The 17497-nt window shown below is 36.0% G+C and overlaps 2 protein-coding genes across 2 annotated transcripts in view; one reads left to right on the top strand and one right to left on the bottom strand.

Annotated features, from left to right (window-relative positions):
- Window positions 1–17497, bottom strand: part of LOC142335857 (DNA-directed RNA polymerase I subunit RPA12-like) — a 160378-nt gene that overhangs the window by 75167 nt on the left and 67714 nt on the right. The gene's annotated exons all lie outside the window — the stretch shown is intronic.
- Window positions 2979–15591, top strand: LOC142335854 (calcyclin-binding protein-like). Its single transcript, XM_075384182.1, has 6 exons — window positions 2979–3130; window positions 3198–3405; window positions 13275–13374; window positions 13450–13549; window positions 13886–13995; window positions 14879–15591. The coding sequence occupies exons 1-6, from the start codon at window positions 3113–3115 to the stop codon at window positions 15066–15068; spliced, it is 726 nt and encodes a 241-aa protein (XP_075240297.1). The 5' UTR covers window positions 2979–3112; the 3' UTR covers window positions 15069–15591.

Raw genomic sequence — 17497 nt, 5'->3', positions numbered from 1 at the left:
AAAGTTGATCAATTCTCTGTTCAATGCCGATCACCTGTTTTTTAAATTTTAAGAGCCGTGACAATTTCCAGTTTGAACGGAAGAACACCTTGTTAGGAGCTCAGCTCAGTTGTTTCTCAAGAGAAGTTATCAAAGGTTTTCTAATGTGTTGAATAAATAAAAGGGAATAATTAATATGTGACAAATCAATTGAATGGAGTAAAGTTTCTAAGCTTGATGTAGGGAGTTGGGTTCCAATTGAGTTTTTATATCCTGAGCCTTCTTGTTTATGTTTGCTTTACATGATTCATGAAACTGAGACTGCTATCAATTGTTAGTTCTAACTATTTACATTCATTAGACATTTTGATTATTTTGTTATCAACTAAAATTGTTTCCTGGTTTTTGTTTTTTTGATCATTTTGTTTGCTGAAAAAAATGAACTCTGTTTTTGAAGAACTCAAATTTAATTGATGTTTTATGAAAAAGTAGTAGTAGCGAAGACTTTAGTGATATACCATGGGATTTCACCCTTTATGTCATTAGTGAGTAAGTTTCGATTGTTGGTTACAGTTCGTGCATTGGCAGAGTATCCTTCAGGTACACAGATTGGCTTCGTTGAACTTTTCGAAGAAATTCCACAATTGCTGTGTTATTCGTGCTTTTTTGTTTTCTTTCGTTGCTAAGGCGACATGTTTACTCAGAATATTGTGCAGTGTTCTGTTTCGTGTCCAGAAGTTATATTTGATTCCAGGATTGTTTCTGCTATCTTATCATCCTTGTTCGAAGCAAAAACTTGGAGAGCATCAGCATACTGTATCATTGTTACATTAGAATTGATAGCAGTACAAAGATCGTTTATATATAAACTGAACCGTAGAGGTACCAATACGATTCCTTGGGTTACATCTCTGACAACTTTTATTCAGTTTGAGTAAGTTGATTCTAATTTTACAAGTTGAAGTCTGTTCGAAAGAAAATTTTTAATAATGTTCTGTGTATCGCTATCAAAGCCATTTTCAGTTTTTTTGTTAGGATATCATGAGACATGGACTCAAATGCCTTTGAGAGATCCAAAAGAGCAGTTTGGATAATATTGTTTGAGTCAATATTTTTACGAACTGATTCTATAAAAAAATATCAAAGCATCGTTTGTGGAAACACCTCTTCGAAAATCAAATTTCAGCGGATTCACAAGTTCAATTTTTTGTAAGTGATTCGTTATTTGTTGATGTAGGGTTCGCTCAAAAATTTTTGAAAATGTACTTGCGATTGATATTTGGTGGTAATTGTTTGCATCCAACTGGTCACCTTTTTATAGAGAGGGCTGATTTCCTCTTTTTAATGCAGTATGGGACAATATTTTGTTTAATACATTCGTTAAGAATGTAAGCAAGATGTGGTACAATTATTGTCTGATCATCTTTTATAGCCTAGGCAGAAACCGTACGAGAAGCCAATTGTTGGAATTCAACTCCCTGACCACATGAACTACTTTTCTGTAACAAGCTGAAAATTGAACAATTAGGTAGGTTTGCTTGGGTTATTTTCGTGGATGCATCGTTGTACATGATTGTCCCTGAAAAAATTACCCAGGTTAGAGAAAGTATAATGGGTTAGAGATATCAGCCGATAGACAGTCATTGATTCCGATTAGATTTGTTACCTGCAACAAGCTGAAAATTTAAAAGTTAAAGTAACATAAAAAAGATCTGACCGATCTCTAGACTGTTTGCTCTTGTTGTGAGACTGTTTCAGAGGGTGGCCGCCGTATTGGCCGACAGGGCGTCTAGCCGACAACCAAAAAATGAGAAATTTAGCCGACAATTTAAGTAAAATGAGCAATAAAACTTATTCTGAAGCTGTGATTGGCCAATTTAAAACACTATTTCGTAAGCGGACAAATATACCGCAGTTTTTTCATCGACTAGTGTAACGAATGTCTATCAACTAGCGTAGTTTTTTCATCGACTAGTGTAACGAATGTCTATAAACTAGCGTAGCAAAGGTATTTTACCGCATCTGGCCATGCCTCGCGGGCCATGGCCATGCCTCAGCGGCCCGTGGGACTTGATATGAATCTATCACAACCGAACTACTGATTTATGGACCAATGAGACTTTTATGACCAATTGAAGTAAAATTTATGACCAATTATGATAAAACTGTCGGCTAAATTTCCCATTTTTTCCTTGTCGGCTAAACGCCCTGTCGGTCAATTTTCCTAGCACCGTTTCAGAGGCTGCCTTCCCAGAGGCTGCCTTCCCATTTCGGAGGCTGACTTCCCTACATTTCACTTTTGCCAAACTTAATTTGTTATAATCTTTCTTCCAACTAAGTTTTACTTGTATTTTCTGAATTCAAATAGTTCAAACCTTGATTGTAAACGCGGGGTGTGATTCCCCAGTGGCATATCCACGAATTCATAATAATAATAATAATAATAATAAACCTTTCGAATTTTTCAAAGGATTTGGAAGATTTTAGAACCCCAGTTATTGACACGGGGATTCAATAATGCAAAGAAATAACGTATCCAAAGGAGAGCAACTGCATGGATTTTGGGAAGTGAGAGAAAGAGAGGTTGGGAAGTGAATTAGAAAAAGAGGCTATCACAAATGAAGCGTCTGCAGTTGTCGAAATCGATGACCTAATAACGCTTATAACCTTATTGCAGGGCAATTACAACTTCGAATTACCAAATGAGATAAATGAAAAATGCAATGAATGTACAAAATGAGTTCATAGCAGTCAATAATTCTCACACAAAAAAAGACCGATGAGACAGCAAACGACTAAAATTATCAGGAAATGCTTGAATATGGAACTAACGGACATTGAGAAAGTTACAATTTTTACTGGAATTACTTCAAAAAATTCTCCTCAGAAGTCATCTCCTGTTCCTGGACCTTGCTCTCCAACTGTGGCAGCTGCAACCAAGTTCAGAGAGTGTTCCACTCTACCCTTCAATGACAGTTGCAAACCCGTGTATGAATGACAAACCTAAACTGGCAGTTCATGGGAAGAATCTACATTCATAACGATTTATGCGCCCTCCGTGTTGTTACGTGTGGGAACCGATTATATAGGTCCGGTTGCATATTGATAATAAATTGTTGTTTCAGAATATACTATGACTTCACTTAAAGAGGTTAGTAAAAAAGTACACCAATCTTGTCCCTGCTAGCGATAACAATAGAAATGTGTTATTGTTCCAGCTGCAACTTGATTTAGACGAACTCAATACATTATTAACTACTGCTCAGAGACCCAAAGTAAAATCTGTTTTGGAAAAAGAAATCAAAACCTTGCAAGCTACAATTCAAGCTGCCACCAAAGTTGAAGAAAGCACCAGCTCAAAATCTCCTCCTCCCTTATCGTCAACATCAACCTCCGGAAAGCACTTCAAACCAATCAAAAGTTTTGGTGAGCTAGTAAATTTGTTACGTCGCTATTTTCCCATTATAGCCCATTAATGCAATGAATGGACAAAAAGGCGCGCTTTCTCTCATCGGAACTGTATCTGTTACAACTTTTAACTTTTGCGGAAAAAGTCCAGACAATGCGTTTGCCTGTTTTATCTACGGAGATCAAAATTAACTTTGTTTCCTATATCCTCAATTACTGGAAATTATCTTTCTCCTGATGAGCGAAGTTATGTCGTTAACTATACCGGGGGTTTGGAAAATTAAAAAGTAAATTACAATATCCGCATATATACGTACAGATCTTTAATTGTCACCCAAGCACTTCAATTTATTTGATTTTCAAAAACAATACAATGGTTGATAATGTATGTCTTGGATTTTGGTCTTTAAACTTAATGTATCAGTTCCTAACTATAACCTACTTAATTTTACTTTGCGGTGATGCCGAATCTAATCCAGGGCCCAATTTACATAATTTACAAACATTCGAAAGCTACGATACAAATGCAAACTTGCATCCATGTTTTGTATACACAAATATTAGAAGCGTTAACAACAAACACGAAGAGATTTCGGATTTTTTGCAGCAGCAGAACAGACAAACATGCTTTATTGTTACTGAAACATGGATAAACGATAATCAGAAGATACCCTTAAACTTTTTAAGCAACAATCACCACTTTGTCCATCAAAGTAGATCAAAATTGACGCAGTTAACGAGAGGTGGTGGAGTAGGGATATGGGTACCAAATACGTTCAAACATAAAAAACGAAATGATCTCAACTCTATTAACAGAAGTTTTTTTGAATCACTATGGCTTGAAATACAAGCACCGTTTAAGGAAAAACTTCTAGTTAACGTTTCTTATTGTTCCAATAAAAACTTGGGCGAATTTTTTCTAGAAGAGTTGACATCCGAAATTTCAGGCGCATATTCAATAACTGATAATGTAATACTATTCGGAGACTATAACATCAATTTTTTTCAATCAAAGAGAAAAAGAGTTATTGACAGAATTTGCTTCCAACAATGGTCTTGAGATAGTAAATAAAAATACTCCAACTTGGACAAATGGAAATCAGGAAACACTAATTGATCACTGTTTAACAACGAAACATCAAATTTTTGATACAACTGTTATCGAGCAGTTATTTGGAAGTGATCACTTTACACAAGTTTTCCTTTCGTCACTGGACATTGATTATGAAAACAACAAAACGCAATTTTTTTACCGGGATACTAGCAAATTTACTAGAGCTAATCTTAACAAAAAAATTGCATCCGCGGATTGGAGTTTCATGTATCAACAAAACAATGCAAACTCAACTTTTGGAAAATTTTCAATTATGTTTGAAAATATTCTGAATAGTATAGCTCCCATCAAAATAGGAGAGCCATCATCAAAATCAACGAAAAAGAAATGGTTATCCAGAAAAATTTTGAATCTAATCAACGAAAAGCACAGGCTTTTTAATATTCGGAAGATAACAGCAGACGTTGACACATATAACACATACAAAAGAATAAGAAACCATAAAAACAGACTACTTAGAAGAGCGAGTCACAATTATTCACAGAAATTGTTCGAAAGTCTTCCCGATTCAAAACAACAGTGGAAATTCATTAAAACAAAAATAAAACACGAGGATAAAAATGGCGAAATTTTTGGAATTCGGTTCAACCAAGATATTTATAAGACAAAAAAGAAATCGCTAACACAATTAATATTTGTTTTTCTAAATTAGGTTTATACGAAGGCGAGACAGAAAAGGTTGAGCTACCGGACTTTGCTTTTGACAAAACTGAGTTTTCCTTCAGACATATAACGAGAAAAGAACTGTTTACTGTAATTGATCAATTACCACAAAACAAAGCAGCGGGTCCTGGATTACTTACTCCATGGTCCTTCAAGTGTAGCAAAATGTCTATTGGAACACATCTACAGTTTGCAATAAACGAATGTATATCAAAAAATATTTTTCCTGACATACTTAAAGAAGCATATGTAACTCCAATTTACAAAAAAGGGGATCCACTGGAAGCAGGAAACTACAGACCAATTTCAGTTACACCGACTCTTTCGAAAATTTTTGAAAGACTTTTGCTCCAACAAATGCTAGAACATGTTGAAAAGTATGAAATAATCAATAAAAATCAATTTGGGTTTCTGAAAAGAAAATCTTCGAATGACACAGTAATATCGTTGACAGAATCAGTGAATAGTTTGTTAGAAGAAAACGAAACCGTTGTTAGTATATTCTTGGATTTAGCCAAAGCTTTTTACTCAATATCTCACAAAATTTTTCTCGAAAAAATTACTAAATATGGATTTAGTATGGAATCAATTGCAATGGTAGAATCGTTTTTGTCTAACAGAAAACAATGCGTAAAGAACGGCATAGAATATTCGAACTGGGTGACAATAAATCACGGAGTACCTCAAGGAACAGTTCTCGGACCTTTAATTTTTTTTAATATATATCAACGACTTCCCTGAAAAAATGAAAAAAAGAGGACGTTTTACAGTTTGCAGATGACACATGCATAATTTGTCATTCCAAATCCGATGAAAATCTCTTATGCGAAATTAACAGTGTATTTGAAAGTACTGACAGTTATATGAGGCAAAATATGCTAATTTTAAACAGAGATAAAACAGAAATTGTGGTTTTTTTCAAAAAATGGTGAATCAAAAATTGAACAATTTCATTATAATGGAATTTTCATAGAGCCAAAAACAAGTTGTCGTTATTTAGGTATAATGATTGACAACAATCTAAATTTTGACATTCAGCTGAACAAAACATTAACAAAAATGGCAAATGCTATTAGGTCAATTTACTTAGTAAGGCATTTTCTACCACTAAAAGCAAGAATCGTTCTTTTTAAATCACTTGTTTTGTCCCATCTCAATTTCAGTGCAATTTTTTTTCAATCGTTGTCGGTTATCTCACTTCGAAGAGTTAATAAACAAATAAATTGGGGAATAAAGGTTTGCCACCTGCGCAAAAATTTTGACAGTGCAAGAGATCTATTACTGAAAGACAAAATTTTACCAGCAGAGCTTTTCATTAAAAAAGTTTGTCTTCTTAAATTTTTTGACCTCCTCTCACAATATAAACAGAGTAGTCGAGAAACCAAAAACTCCTCTTTCAGGATTCTTGAAAAGTACGAATTGACCAAAAACTGCAGAACTGTCCAATTTTTTCCTAAGAATAAGTGCCAATCCAAATGGAGTGACAGGTCACTGATCAGAAATTTTTCTAGGAAGTGGAATAATTTGCCAATTGAAATCCGAAAAGAGAAAACTAAAAACAAATTTAAGGAAAAACTAAGCAGCGAAATGGTCAAGCTGCATGAATGTGTTCTAATAGATAGACAAGTAAGAGGCTTTAGGAATTTTTTCTACTGAAGTATAAAGACCAAACTATTCATATATTTACGAGGCGATTTTGAAAATGTAAATATTTAACCAAACGTTCTTGTTGTGGTTATAACTTTAAGTTTACATTTTTGAAGATTTAAAAAAAAAGAATATATCTGTCTTCGTAACATGGAGGAACATGTAACACTTACCAAATGCTCTAGTATTTTACCTATACAGAGAAAGAATGGGTTGGTGGTATGATTACGTCCACTGCCTTGGGTGAAATACAAAGAAGTACAAAACCGCTCAGCCATCCCTCATGAGCAATGGTAGGTGAGTTTTTTGGTTGCTTCGTTTTTTCAAATGACCAATATCCTCTGAAGCAGAGGAAGCAGCTTCGAAGAAGAGTGAAGCTGGTCTTTGTCCGAGGAATGACGGAAATGGCGTCAGCGTGCTGTGTCTAATGCTTTTCGCTGATTCGAGTGGCGTTTTGTTTGCAAGTTTTTTTAGCTGTAGGTCTCGCGCTGGCCGTACATGCAAACACTATCGGGTTGAATGTGCTATGATCTACGTCAATCATGGGTTGTTTGTGTTTCGGTTTTTTAATGCGCTCTTAATACTTTTATTAATCTGACAAGCATTTCGAACAAGACCTTGACAAAGGTGTTCGCCCATAGACATGTGGCTTTGATGTTAAGTCTAGCATCATCACCAACAGTGGTTGTGTTACTCGAGAAAGTCTTCTCTTGCCTTCGAGCCGCTGAAGATGGGTCTCGATTTGATCATCATGGAATAGTTTGTACAGGAGACTGTCAACAGTCTCCGATATGATTGGAATTGGACTGAAATGTTTATAATCAACTTTTGGCGAAACCGAACACAGCAGTTTCAACGCACTGGTTTTTGCTTGCTCGGGCGGTGCTGGGCCATCAGCATCGCGCGTTATGAAACAACTCGCAACTGAGATCAGCAAAAAAACGCGGAGAGCCGTACGCCGACCCTATAAGCTACATCCGAACGAAAATCAGCTTCGATTTTCTGAGGAGCTGTGTTCTCTGCTTGAGGGGATGTCGCGACCTCAAGCCTCGTGTTCTCAGTGAGACTTCGATTAGCGACTTCGTGGAGGAGGGAAGGCTGCACTGAGTGTATGGCTGCTTAACTTTATTCCTTTGATCCTTCCTTGATATCCTATTTTTTATTTTAATTCTTCCTTACCAGTTCCTTATGTGTGCTATTTATATATATTGGTGCTTTCCTCTCCACTTGTTATTTATTTTTGTGACTGGGCCGTCTTTACACTGTCTGGAGGGGAACAGCTTAGAGTGCAGCATCCGGCTAAGTGCTACTCATCATCCCTTATGTTCCGACCTACATCCATCGTTGCCGGATGGTGTACACGGTCCTTATTTAATCAACTTTTGGCGCAATGCAGGGCATGACTCACTGAAAAAATTTCCAGTAGGTACATTTGCAGGGTACCTTTTTCATGTTGAGTTCATATCTCAGACAAAGGCCATCCATGAGCTCGTCTTTGCTAAGATTGAAATGGTGTTTTGGAGGCAGTAGTGTTTAGCCAATTCCACGCACCTTTTCCATGTGGTTTGAGAAGTTGCTTCTGAGGTTCAGATGCTCTTTCTGAATAAAACGTCTCTTCGGGTTTTCAGATGACTATTTTTTTCTGATGTTTTCGATATTTTCCTGATGTCTTGCTCTTTTGTACTCATACTCATTGTTCTGACAGTTGTTCATTTGAACTGACATTAGATAACCTCGGGAAATTTAACTTCCCGAGCACGCAGTGGGGGCAATTTAACTTCCCGAGCACACAGAGGCTAATATTAATTGAGCATGGCGGATCGGAGCCTTCCAAATGTTTGCCATTTGTTTCAACCTTAGCTACCCGAGATAGTTTTTTCGCTCTTTTCATTGGATGTTTTGTAATGAGCTGACATTTTGGAGCGTTTACGAGGTAACCAAACGGGGGAATGTTAATCAATATAATGAAAGAAGTGCTATAAAAGATTGAAAAGGTATTGTGAAAGCGGGTGAGTGTTTAGCCAATTGGACCCAACTTTTTCCAGAAGGTGGTTTGAGAAGTTGCCTCTGAGTTTCAGATGCTCCTTCAAACCTCCTGAGCACGCAATGGCAAGTATTAGTTGAACGTACTTCATCGAGCCTTCAAAACCTGTGCTATCTGTTTCAACCTTAATGACCAGAAGTAGTTCGTTCTCTCTTTGATCGGATGTTTTGTAATGAGCTGGCCTTTGGAGCGTTGACGAGGTAACCAAACGAAACTGCCTGTTTATCAATTTTGTTTTTAATAGCCGCACAGCGATAGCTGGCGCTATTATTGGCCTTCTCTTGGTTTTTTACAATTCAAAGAATTTGAATTGTATTGGGGCGCTGTCTTTTTACGACTCGAAGAGGAGTATTGGAGAAGTCCTTTTTTAAATCAATTTTATTGGAGTGATTTTTGAAGCGGGAAATGAAACGCGTGAAAAAATTTGGAGTGATTTTGGTGCTGAACAAAAGTGAAGAGCAGAGCGAAAAGAGAGTGGTTTTTGTTCCTACCGCTGTAGAGCGAGAAATTGATGTGTGAAAAAATTTTCTCTAAGCGAGCGAAATTTTTTTGTTCACGTGCGGCATTTTAAAGCACTTTTTTTCATTTGTGTTCGTTAAGAGGTTTGGTTATAATTTTGTTTTAATTTTAGGCTGGTTTCGGTAGTGGTTTGAAGGTTTCTGGAAATTCATATGAATTTTATTATAATTCGGAGGTTTTTAATGTATTTTGCTGATTTTCGGGCTAATTTTTACGTTTTTTTGCCGATTATTTTGTTTTACTGGCTCAAATGGGTGTTGAAGAAACCCTTTCTACTTGAGCAATATTATGATAACAATTGGTTACCGTTTTGTGGGTAAGAATCATTTTTTGTTTTGAAATATGACAAAAAATGGCAAAAATTGGAACTATTTTTCTTAATTTTTTGCAGTTTTCGTTTTTATTTCTGTTTTTAGCTAACTTTCTTTGCCTATCATGACTTGCCTATTGTTTTGCGAGCATCTGGATACCCTATTGGCTGAAGGGAATTTTTCTTTGGATTTATATGTTTTTTGAAATATTAAAAAATTTAGTAACTTTTTCCAGTTTTTCAGTGAAAGTTGTTTTTTTAAGAGCTTTTTTTTCATAATTTAGCCTAAAGTATTTTTTTCAAAAAGCACATATGTGGTTTTTGTAAGTACCAGTTTTTTGATGAAGTTATTTTGGCAGAGATGGTTTTTTTTCGGGATCTCAATTTATAACAAAATTTGATCAGATTTTTTATCATATTTTAACAGATTTGATTTTATTGTTTTTACTTTTTTGTTTCAAGATAATCGTAAAAAAATTAGTGAAGGCACGTTTTGTTTGACGAGGAGTTGGATGGGGTTTAAATGGATTTTCACTTCGAGTCGTTTCCGGAATTCTTCCGGCTATTTTTTTTAAAGATCTGTTCACACATTTTCATGATTTTTGGAGTCAAATTGGAGTAGTGATTTTGGTCACGCCGAAACAGGAAGTGGAGCGAAAAAGCGAGTGGTTTTGCGGCATGAATTTTTTTTTACTCTAATTTTAAAGTAGAATGATACACCTGTGTTTGAAAAAAAGTCGCTTTCTTTCTAGTGGTTTTTTGTTCACATGCGGCAATTTCACTTTGATTTTTACCGAAAGCGAATTTTTGTTTTCGATTTTTTGGATCGGATTTTTTTCTAAATGGTTTTGCCAATCCATTCCTAGTCCATTCTATGTCTGGTTTTCTGTTTAGTCAATGAAAATTCTCTGAATTGTACGTCAGGACGTCCTGCTACGTTTTTTAATTTCGTCGTTGCGATTTTTGTTCGACCATATGACGTCACAACCCCTTCAAATCTGCCTTTTTCATTCTTTCTTTTTCATTCTTTCATGCAATTTCAACTGAAGTGCGTGCGTGACGTCATTTTTTGCTCTTAGTGGATCGAGTTTTTTTGTTCAATCGCGTGATTAAGTTTCTGGTCACACTTGACTTACCTCATTCTCAAAAATGACTTCCTCACTTTGAAAACTTATATTTTAATTCAAAGAGATAAGGTCAAATGGGTGTGTGTTACTCTAAATGAAGGTTATTTGAGATTAGCTAATAGAAACAGCAAAAACTTATAGCTAATAGAAGCAGCAAAAACTTATTTTTAATCAAAATATAACATATAAGCCTTCAATGAAAAGACGAGTTTTTTTGGTCTGACTTTTCTACTGTTTTTTTTAGACCGCCGTTCTACGAATCTATTGCGCTATTTTCTGGCAATCTGCCAGCTATGTTAAAAAATGCCTGCAGGGATGAGAGGGAGCCTGTGGCATTACAATCATCTGCATGCCATTTTCGCATAACGCTTTCTTGGGATAACGTAGCTATCAATGGCAAGATGCTATTTCCATTGCCAACGGATCATGAGTCATGCCTTCCTTCGACAGCATTGTTGTTTTATTTCCCTTTAGGGAGCTCAGTTGGGCATAGAAGTTTTGAATAGTGAATAGCGTTAAAAATGGAGGCTCAAGTTCTCAAGAGACTGGAAAAATTGATTGGGATAAGAATAATCGGCAATTAATTGATAGGCGTGATTCAAAGAATTGGCAATGACTGGAGAAAATTGAAACAATTTTCTCCCTGGCTGAAAATTTGAAACTTGAGAAATTTCCCTGGTCACTAATTGCTGTCGCAAAATGTAAATAATTTACGTGACTATGGGGCGTAATTTCCGGTTTTTGTTTTGAAAAAGCTGGAGATAGTATAATCTGCGTACATTTTTGGTTAAAATCAAGTGAAACATTTGAAAACTGAAAATAGTCATCGTTGGAAAGTAAAATTCGATTGACTAATATTTGAAATTTTGTCGTTATTGGTTCTTTTGCAATTAAAATAATTGATTTTTCTCGTTTTCTGAAATCCCTGAACACTACGAGTAAAGTTTAAGTGCGGACATTCTTGATCAATTGAAATGTCAAACTGCCTGAAGAGCAATGATCTCAGTGCAATGAAAGGGGCAACAAGAAATCACAGAAAAAGCAAAATCAGAGAAGATAACAATCTGAAAACGCGATGGGATTATATTGCAGATAAAGAATCTGAATCCTGGAATCTGAATGCTGGTCGATCGTAGGAATTAATAATTCAGGGATTGTCTATGTCTGATATGGATGAATATAAGCAATATTCCACAGAAAGATAGAAAATAAATTTGATAAGTTTTTTTAAGTTATTAACATTCCCTGATTTCTGAGACGAGAAGTACTTTGTTCAAGCCTGACGATTAAGCTTGATACTTGAGGCAACTAAATTAGGGTGACTGGGCCAGACTTCATGAATTTGCGAAGCGATGCTTTAGCGAAAGAACAAGTTTGATTAATTTTGTATCTTTGTGCTAGGCCAAATAAAATGATCGTTCTCTTTTCTTTTTACCGTTCAGTATCCAATTTGTATTGGAACGATTTTTTTGATGTTGTTAAATTTATTTGAATTTGCAGCTCAAATATTGGATGCACAAGAGATTGCTGGCAGTATATAACCCTCTAACGAGTGCAGTTTTGAATAACATAATGCTAGTGGTGGCTTCTCCTTATAAGCTGTCGAATATCTGGAATTTTTTAAGATATCAGGAACCATCTTTATTATGAAATAAATTTGAAGACAAAAAATAATGGCTCTGCCATAGAAATTGTTCTTTTTCAGTACCAAGACGTTCATACTGTTGGGGGCGCAGTTTTGAAATTTTCTATCTCTTCATAATTTTTTAAAAGCTTTCTACATTTTTTTTGTGATGCCAATCTATTTTTTCGTTAAAGCACGTAATGATATCAGCTCATTACGGGCTGCACTCAATTTTGCGACCAGAAAACCCCAAAATTCAAGGAACATTTTGCCATTCAGGGATTTTTTTGCTTAATATAGTTGATCTTAATTTACGATGCATCGATGTGTTTCATCTGCCAGTTGCCCAAGCGCCGCTTTTTTTCTTAGGGGCAGTGAGACTGTTTAGTTATGATCATTGTGTTTCACATAGTTGAGAGGTTTGGCTTGTAACCTAAGTAATTATAAAGTGTATAGTTATACTGAAAAGTATAAGCTATCCTATTCACGTTTTCTAAGCAAAAGCAACTCGTCTTTTCAGATCAAACAGGACGTCGGAAGTCAATTAGTTTCAACTAAATTCTACTGTTTAATTAACTGATACATTAACCATAAAATAGCAAGTAATTATTTTTCCGCCGAAATTGGCCATAATAGAATTGCGCATTGAATTTGTCATAACTGCAATAACTGTTGGCGTGATATCAAAATTTTACGCGCGAAATGTTGGTCATTGAACTTACAAAACTACACCTTTCGAACTCAATTCCACAGCCCACTTAAAATGGGTTATAATATAACACTAACTCATGGAATCATTCTAATTGAGCCACCACAAATTGATCAGTTTGACTGCTTAGGTTGGGATGGTTCTTCAAATAAGACAGCCAAAATTTACGTCAACCTCAAAGGAGTTGGTACTCACGATGCGTCCAAAATCTTTTCAAGTTTTGAAACCAGGTTAGTTAACTTTTTTAACAAATTGGCAATTATTACATGACACGATTTGCATCACAATTTTGTTGGCGTTTGCAGGTCGTTAGAAGTTAAAGTGGAGGATTTCAACAGTGCAAATTACGTTTTCTCGGTTGTGGGTTTATCTGCGGACATTTTGCCCGAGGGGTGCAGCGTTAAGGTTTGACAATCGTTTTTTATCTAACTGCTTTGATGATTCTTCATAAACTTCGACAATATTTGCTTAATTTTATGATTGTGTCAAGTCTTGCTTAAGGGGCTATTAATATTTACAGGTTGGCTTGTTTTGCAATGTCTTGGTAATCTTGATTATCTTACCAAGATATTGTTTTTTGATACCCGTGCAAAGATCTCACAACTGTACAATTGATCTAAGCTTGTCATCAAACGTTGCAAGATCTTGTCAATATTAACCATGTTTTATCATGTTTCTTATCAAGGCTATCAAGTTTCATTTGACTGGGTTACCTCTTAATCGTATTAATTTCTGTTTTAGGCTAAAGGCGATGAAATGATTGTGACTTTAAAGAAGAAAGAAGAGAAAGCATGGAAGCATTTGAGGAAATGTGACCAAGAAGCAGAAGATAAGAAAAAGAAAAAGGAAGCGTAAGTTGTTCATTTTCTTAAATAAATTAAATGCTCCCCGATGAAGCTTGTAGCAGTTATATTAGTCCTGTTCATCTTTTTTGGAAATTTTCGCTTAATCAATTTTTTGTCTGACTTTCGTTTAGCCGAGTGACTCTTCGACGCTTGAATTCTCTATTTTGCGTGATTATAAGTGCTCTCATTCGCGATTTTTGTCGAAGTTATTTTTGAAAACTTAATTCGCGGCAGTTTAATATTCGCCACAATTGGTTTCATTTGTCACTCTAAATCTTAGTACTGATATATAATGAGCTCTATTAATATCTGCTTCTACGCCTCCTCGCGGCGGCAGCAGGCTAAAATGGAATCGTGCCACCGACAGTTGTTCGAGAGTAAAACTTCCGAGTTCAATCGGTTTAGGCCCTTTTATGAACAATAAGACTGACTTCATATTCGGTCTATGCTGTTACCTATTTCAGTTCAGTTTAAAAGCCTTGATATGCTGCAGGCTGTATTTGCTAAGATTTTAATTGCTCTCGAACGAAGTTTGATGCAATTATTGTCAACGTATGCGGATCTTTTTTACGCAAATTTTTGGCTCGACTTCATTTTGAGTGCTTTTAATTGCTATTATTCGGAGATGAAGTTAGTTGCTAATATAAAAGCGGTTGTTAACGGTTGATTTTCAAAGCCATGGTAGCGTAGTGGTCAGTAAAGATGGCTGACTTCTATCCTGGAGGTCGAGGGTTCGAACCGCTATGAGGCCCGAGTTTTTGCACCCATAAAAAAATTTTTCAGCCTGCACCCCTAAATTAACCCCCCCCCCCACCCCCGCCTGTCGTTAGGGAGCAATTGATCCGACGGTAGTGGGTTTATGTTTTCATTTGCTAATGTCTTGTTTCAGTGAAGAGAAGAAAACGGAGAATGATGACCCGAGTGCCTCCATTATGAATCTGATGAAGAAAATGTATGATGAAGGTGACGATGATATGAAACGGACAATAGCAAAGGCCTGGACAGAGTCACGTGAGAAACAGATGACAGGGGAAGGGGAATCACCAGGTGCAATGGGGGGAGCAATGCCCGATCTGTGATTGGCTGATCTTTTCACATGATACCCCGAGACGTGAACCGATGTTGTTGAAAAGAAATTAAACTTGAAATTGTGAAAACAGATGAAAAGAATAGTGACCCTGGCTGAAACTGGTTTGAAAGCAAACCAAGCGAAAAAGCCGCATTAATGCTATTGAGAATCTATTATCATTGTTGTGTAATTTTTGGAAAAAAAGCTAATTTGAGTTCAGAATAGTTGTTAGATTTTCGGGCTAATTTTGATTCTAAATGGAAGAGCGTTCTGGTTTCAGTCAATTTTTGCATTGTTCGGAATAGTATAATCTTGTTTTGCAATTGAAGTTGATTTCACTGGTTCACTTTTTCCATTATGATGCCTAACTACTTCTTTGTTCTCTGAATACTATTTTCTACGTATGGCCTTGGAACGTATTATGCTGTACAAGACTGTTGAATGATTTGATTCTGTCAAAAATACTGAAATAAATGCAGTCTATGAATACTTCTGGGAAGGTGTTTAATTGACAATTTATTCTTCAAAAATTGTTACTATTTTGCTTACGGAGTTTTATTGGTGGACTGAAATTTTAGTCATGCATTTTTTCAAATGCTGGCAAGCTGTGTGCTTCTGCTATTAAGACTTCCAAGAACGAAAGGTATGATTAATACGTTTAAAATTGCCGTAAGATCGGTAAAATTTTCACAAACCTCTGAATTGTGTTTTGTAACTTCTGAAAGATTGCTAACAGAATAGCGCTATTGTTGACTGTAGAAATTGTCAGCCAACCATTTTGCCAATTGCGATCCGTCGGCGGACACAAGATATTTTTACAGCTGTAAGCTGAGCGAAGCTATATTGTGATGATCTTGGTTTTTGTTTTGTTGTCTGACGCTCTTTTTTGTGCTGCATTTTTTTTTACGCTGCAAACTTCAAAAGCAATTGTGTCGATCTTTTCACGCCGCTATTTCACTGCTCTTTTGCTACTTTTATATACGTGACGTCTCCACTTCTTATAGTACTCCTATATGAAGATCAATGTTAATAATAAAGCATCGCGACCATAATCAAATAACAAATTTAAAGTTTTACTTCTAATTTTTTAGTTTGAAAACGTTTTAGTCTTTAGAAAGGTTGGCAACTGCATCAACTTAATTCTGTATTTGTTGCTATCTATATTCTACATCATGAACGTCGACTTCACGGCCAGCAATTTTTTTCAGGCTATGTGCACCACCTTAATCCTAGTTTGAAATTTAGTGATGATCGATAGGTGCCTGGTTGTGATCGCCGCCACTGCTCACTTTGAAAAAAAATGTTCATTAATTGAAGGGTTAGATTTCGTTTCATTTCTGGTGACCTAGTGAGAGGAGACAGTTATTCAACAGCATTTATCCGTTGGTATTGTTGTAGCTTCTAGGCAAAATTCGTTGGACTTGTTATCTTGTGTGGATTTTGTTTCGGCCTTCTCATCTGTCTTTATTTTGAGAAAGTAAATATAGGATATTAATAATGGTATATTTGAAGGTGATTGCCTCTCAACTTGTGAAGCGGTAATCGCCTACTTTTATACCTTTCTCGCATTGAGCGTTGTGATGACAATTAAGTTTTATACTTATGAATGTACACAAATAGCACGTTTGCAAATAAAGACAGTGAGAGCAGTGCGTTCTTCAATTGGAATTTGGCCATCGCATAAATTATTTTGTTTTGATAGTGAAGTAATAAACTGCAATCAGACATTCGTTATCAAAAAATTGAGGTGGTTTTTAAAATTGTGCAACCAGGATCAAAAACCCGGGATTAGTTTGACCAGTAAAATAGTCTAACGGTTTCATTGACTGACCGACCTTTGTCTTAGGAGTGCTGTAAAGATTGCTCTTTTGCAGTTTTGGCGTTAATCTACCGGCTTTTTAGTTGCTCTTGAACGAATTTGAATTTATAGCAATTATTGTAAACGTGTTGGTCATTTTGCTCGACGGTTTTTGTGCTTTTCTTCTAGAACATTCATTGACTTCTCAAGTGACTTTTTCTCGCTTTCGTTCATTTTTGAGTGATCTCTATTGTTCTCACTACGAAGTAAAGCTAAAATATAAAAGTTTGCAGCATAGCGAAAAACAGAAAGTGATAGCCGAGTGGGTAGTGCTTCAGGTGAGGGACCGGGAGTTCTATGTTTCGGTTTCGAATCCCGCCGTAGTTAACTGTTTTTCCACCCGCCTGTCGTTCGAGGGCAATTCTTCTGACATTATGTTTAAATTTTATATCTCAATTTTTAAATACTCTCGAAGGATTTGTAAAGCAATTTTTGCGTCATTGTAAGGTAAAGTTTTCACTTGACCGTTTTTGTGCTTATGTTCGAGAACATTCTTTGACTTCTTGCGTTACTTTTTCACTCTTGAGGTTTTCATTTTTGAGTGATCTTGATTGCTCTCGTTCCGAAATAAAGATTGCTGC

Source organism: Convolutriloba macropyga, chromosome 3 (genome assembly GCF_964194025.1).
Source record: "Convolutriloba macropyga chromosome 3, txConMacr16.3, whole genome shotgun sequence".
Lineage (NCBI taxonomy): Eukaryota > Metazoa > Xenacoelomorpha > Acoela > Convolutidae > Convolutriloba > Convolutriloba macropyga.
The sequence above is the reverse complement of the archived record's forward strand: the minus strand, read 5'-3'. Positions and strand labels throughout refer to the sequence as shown.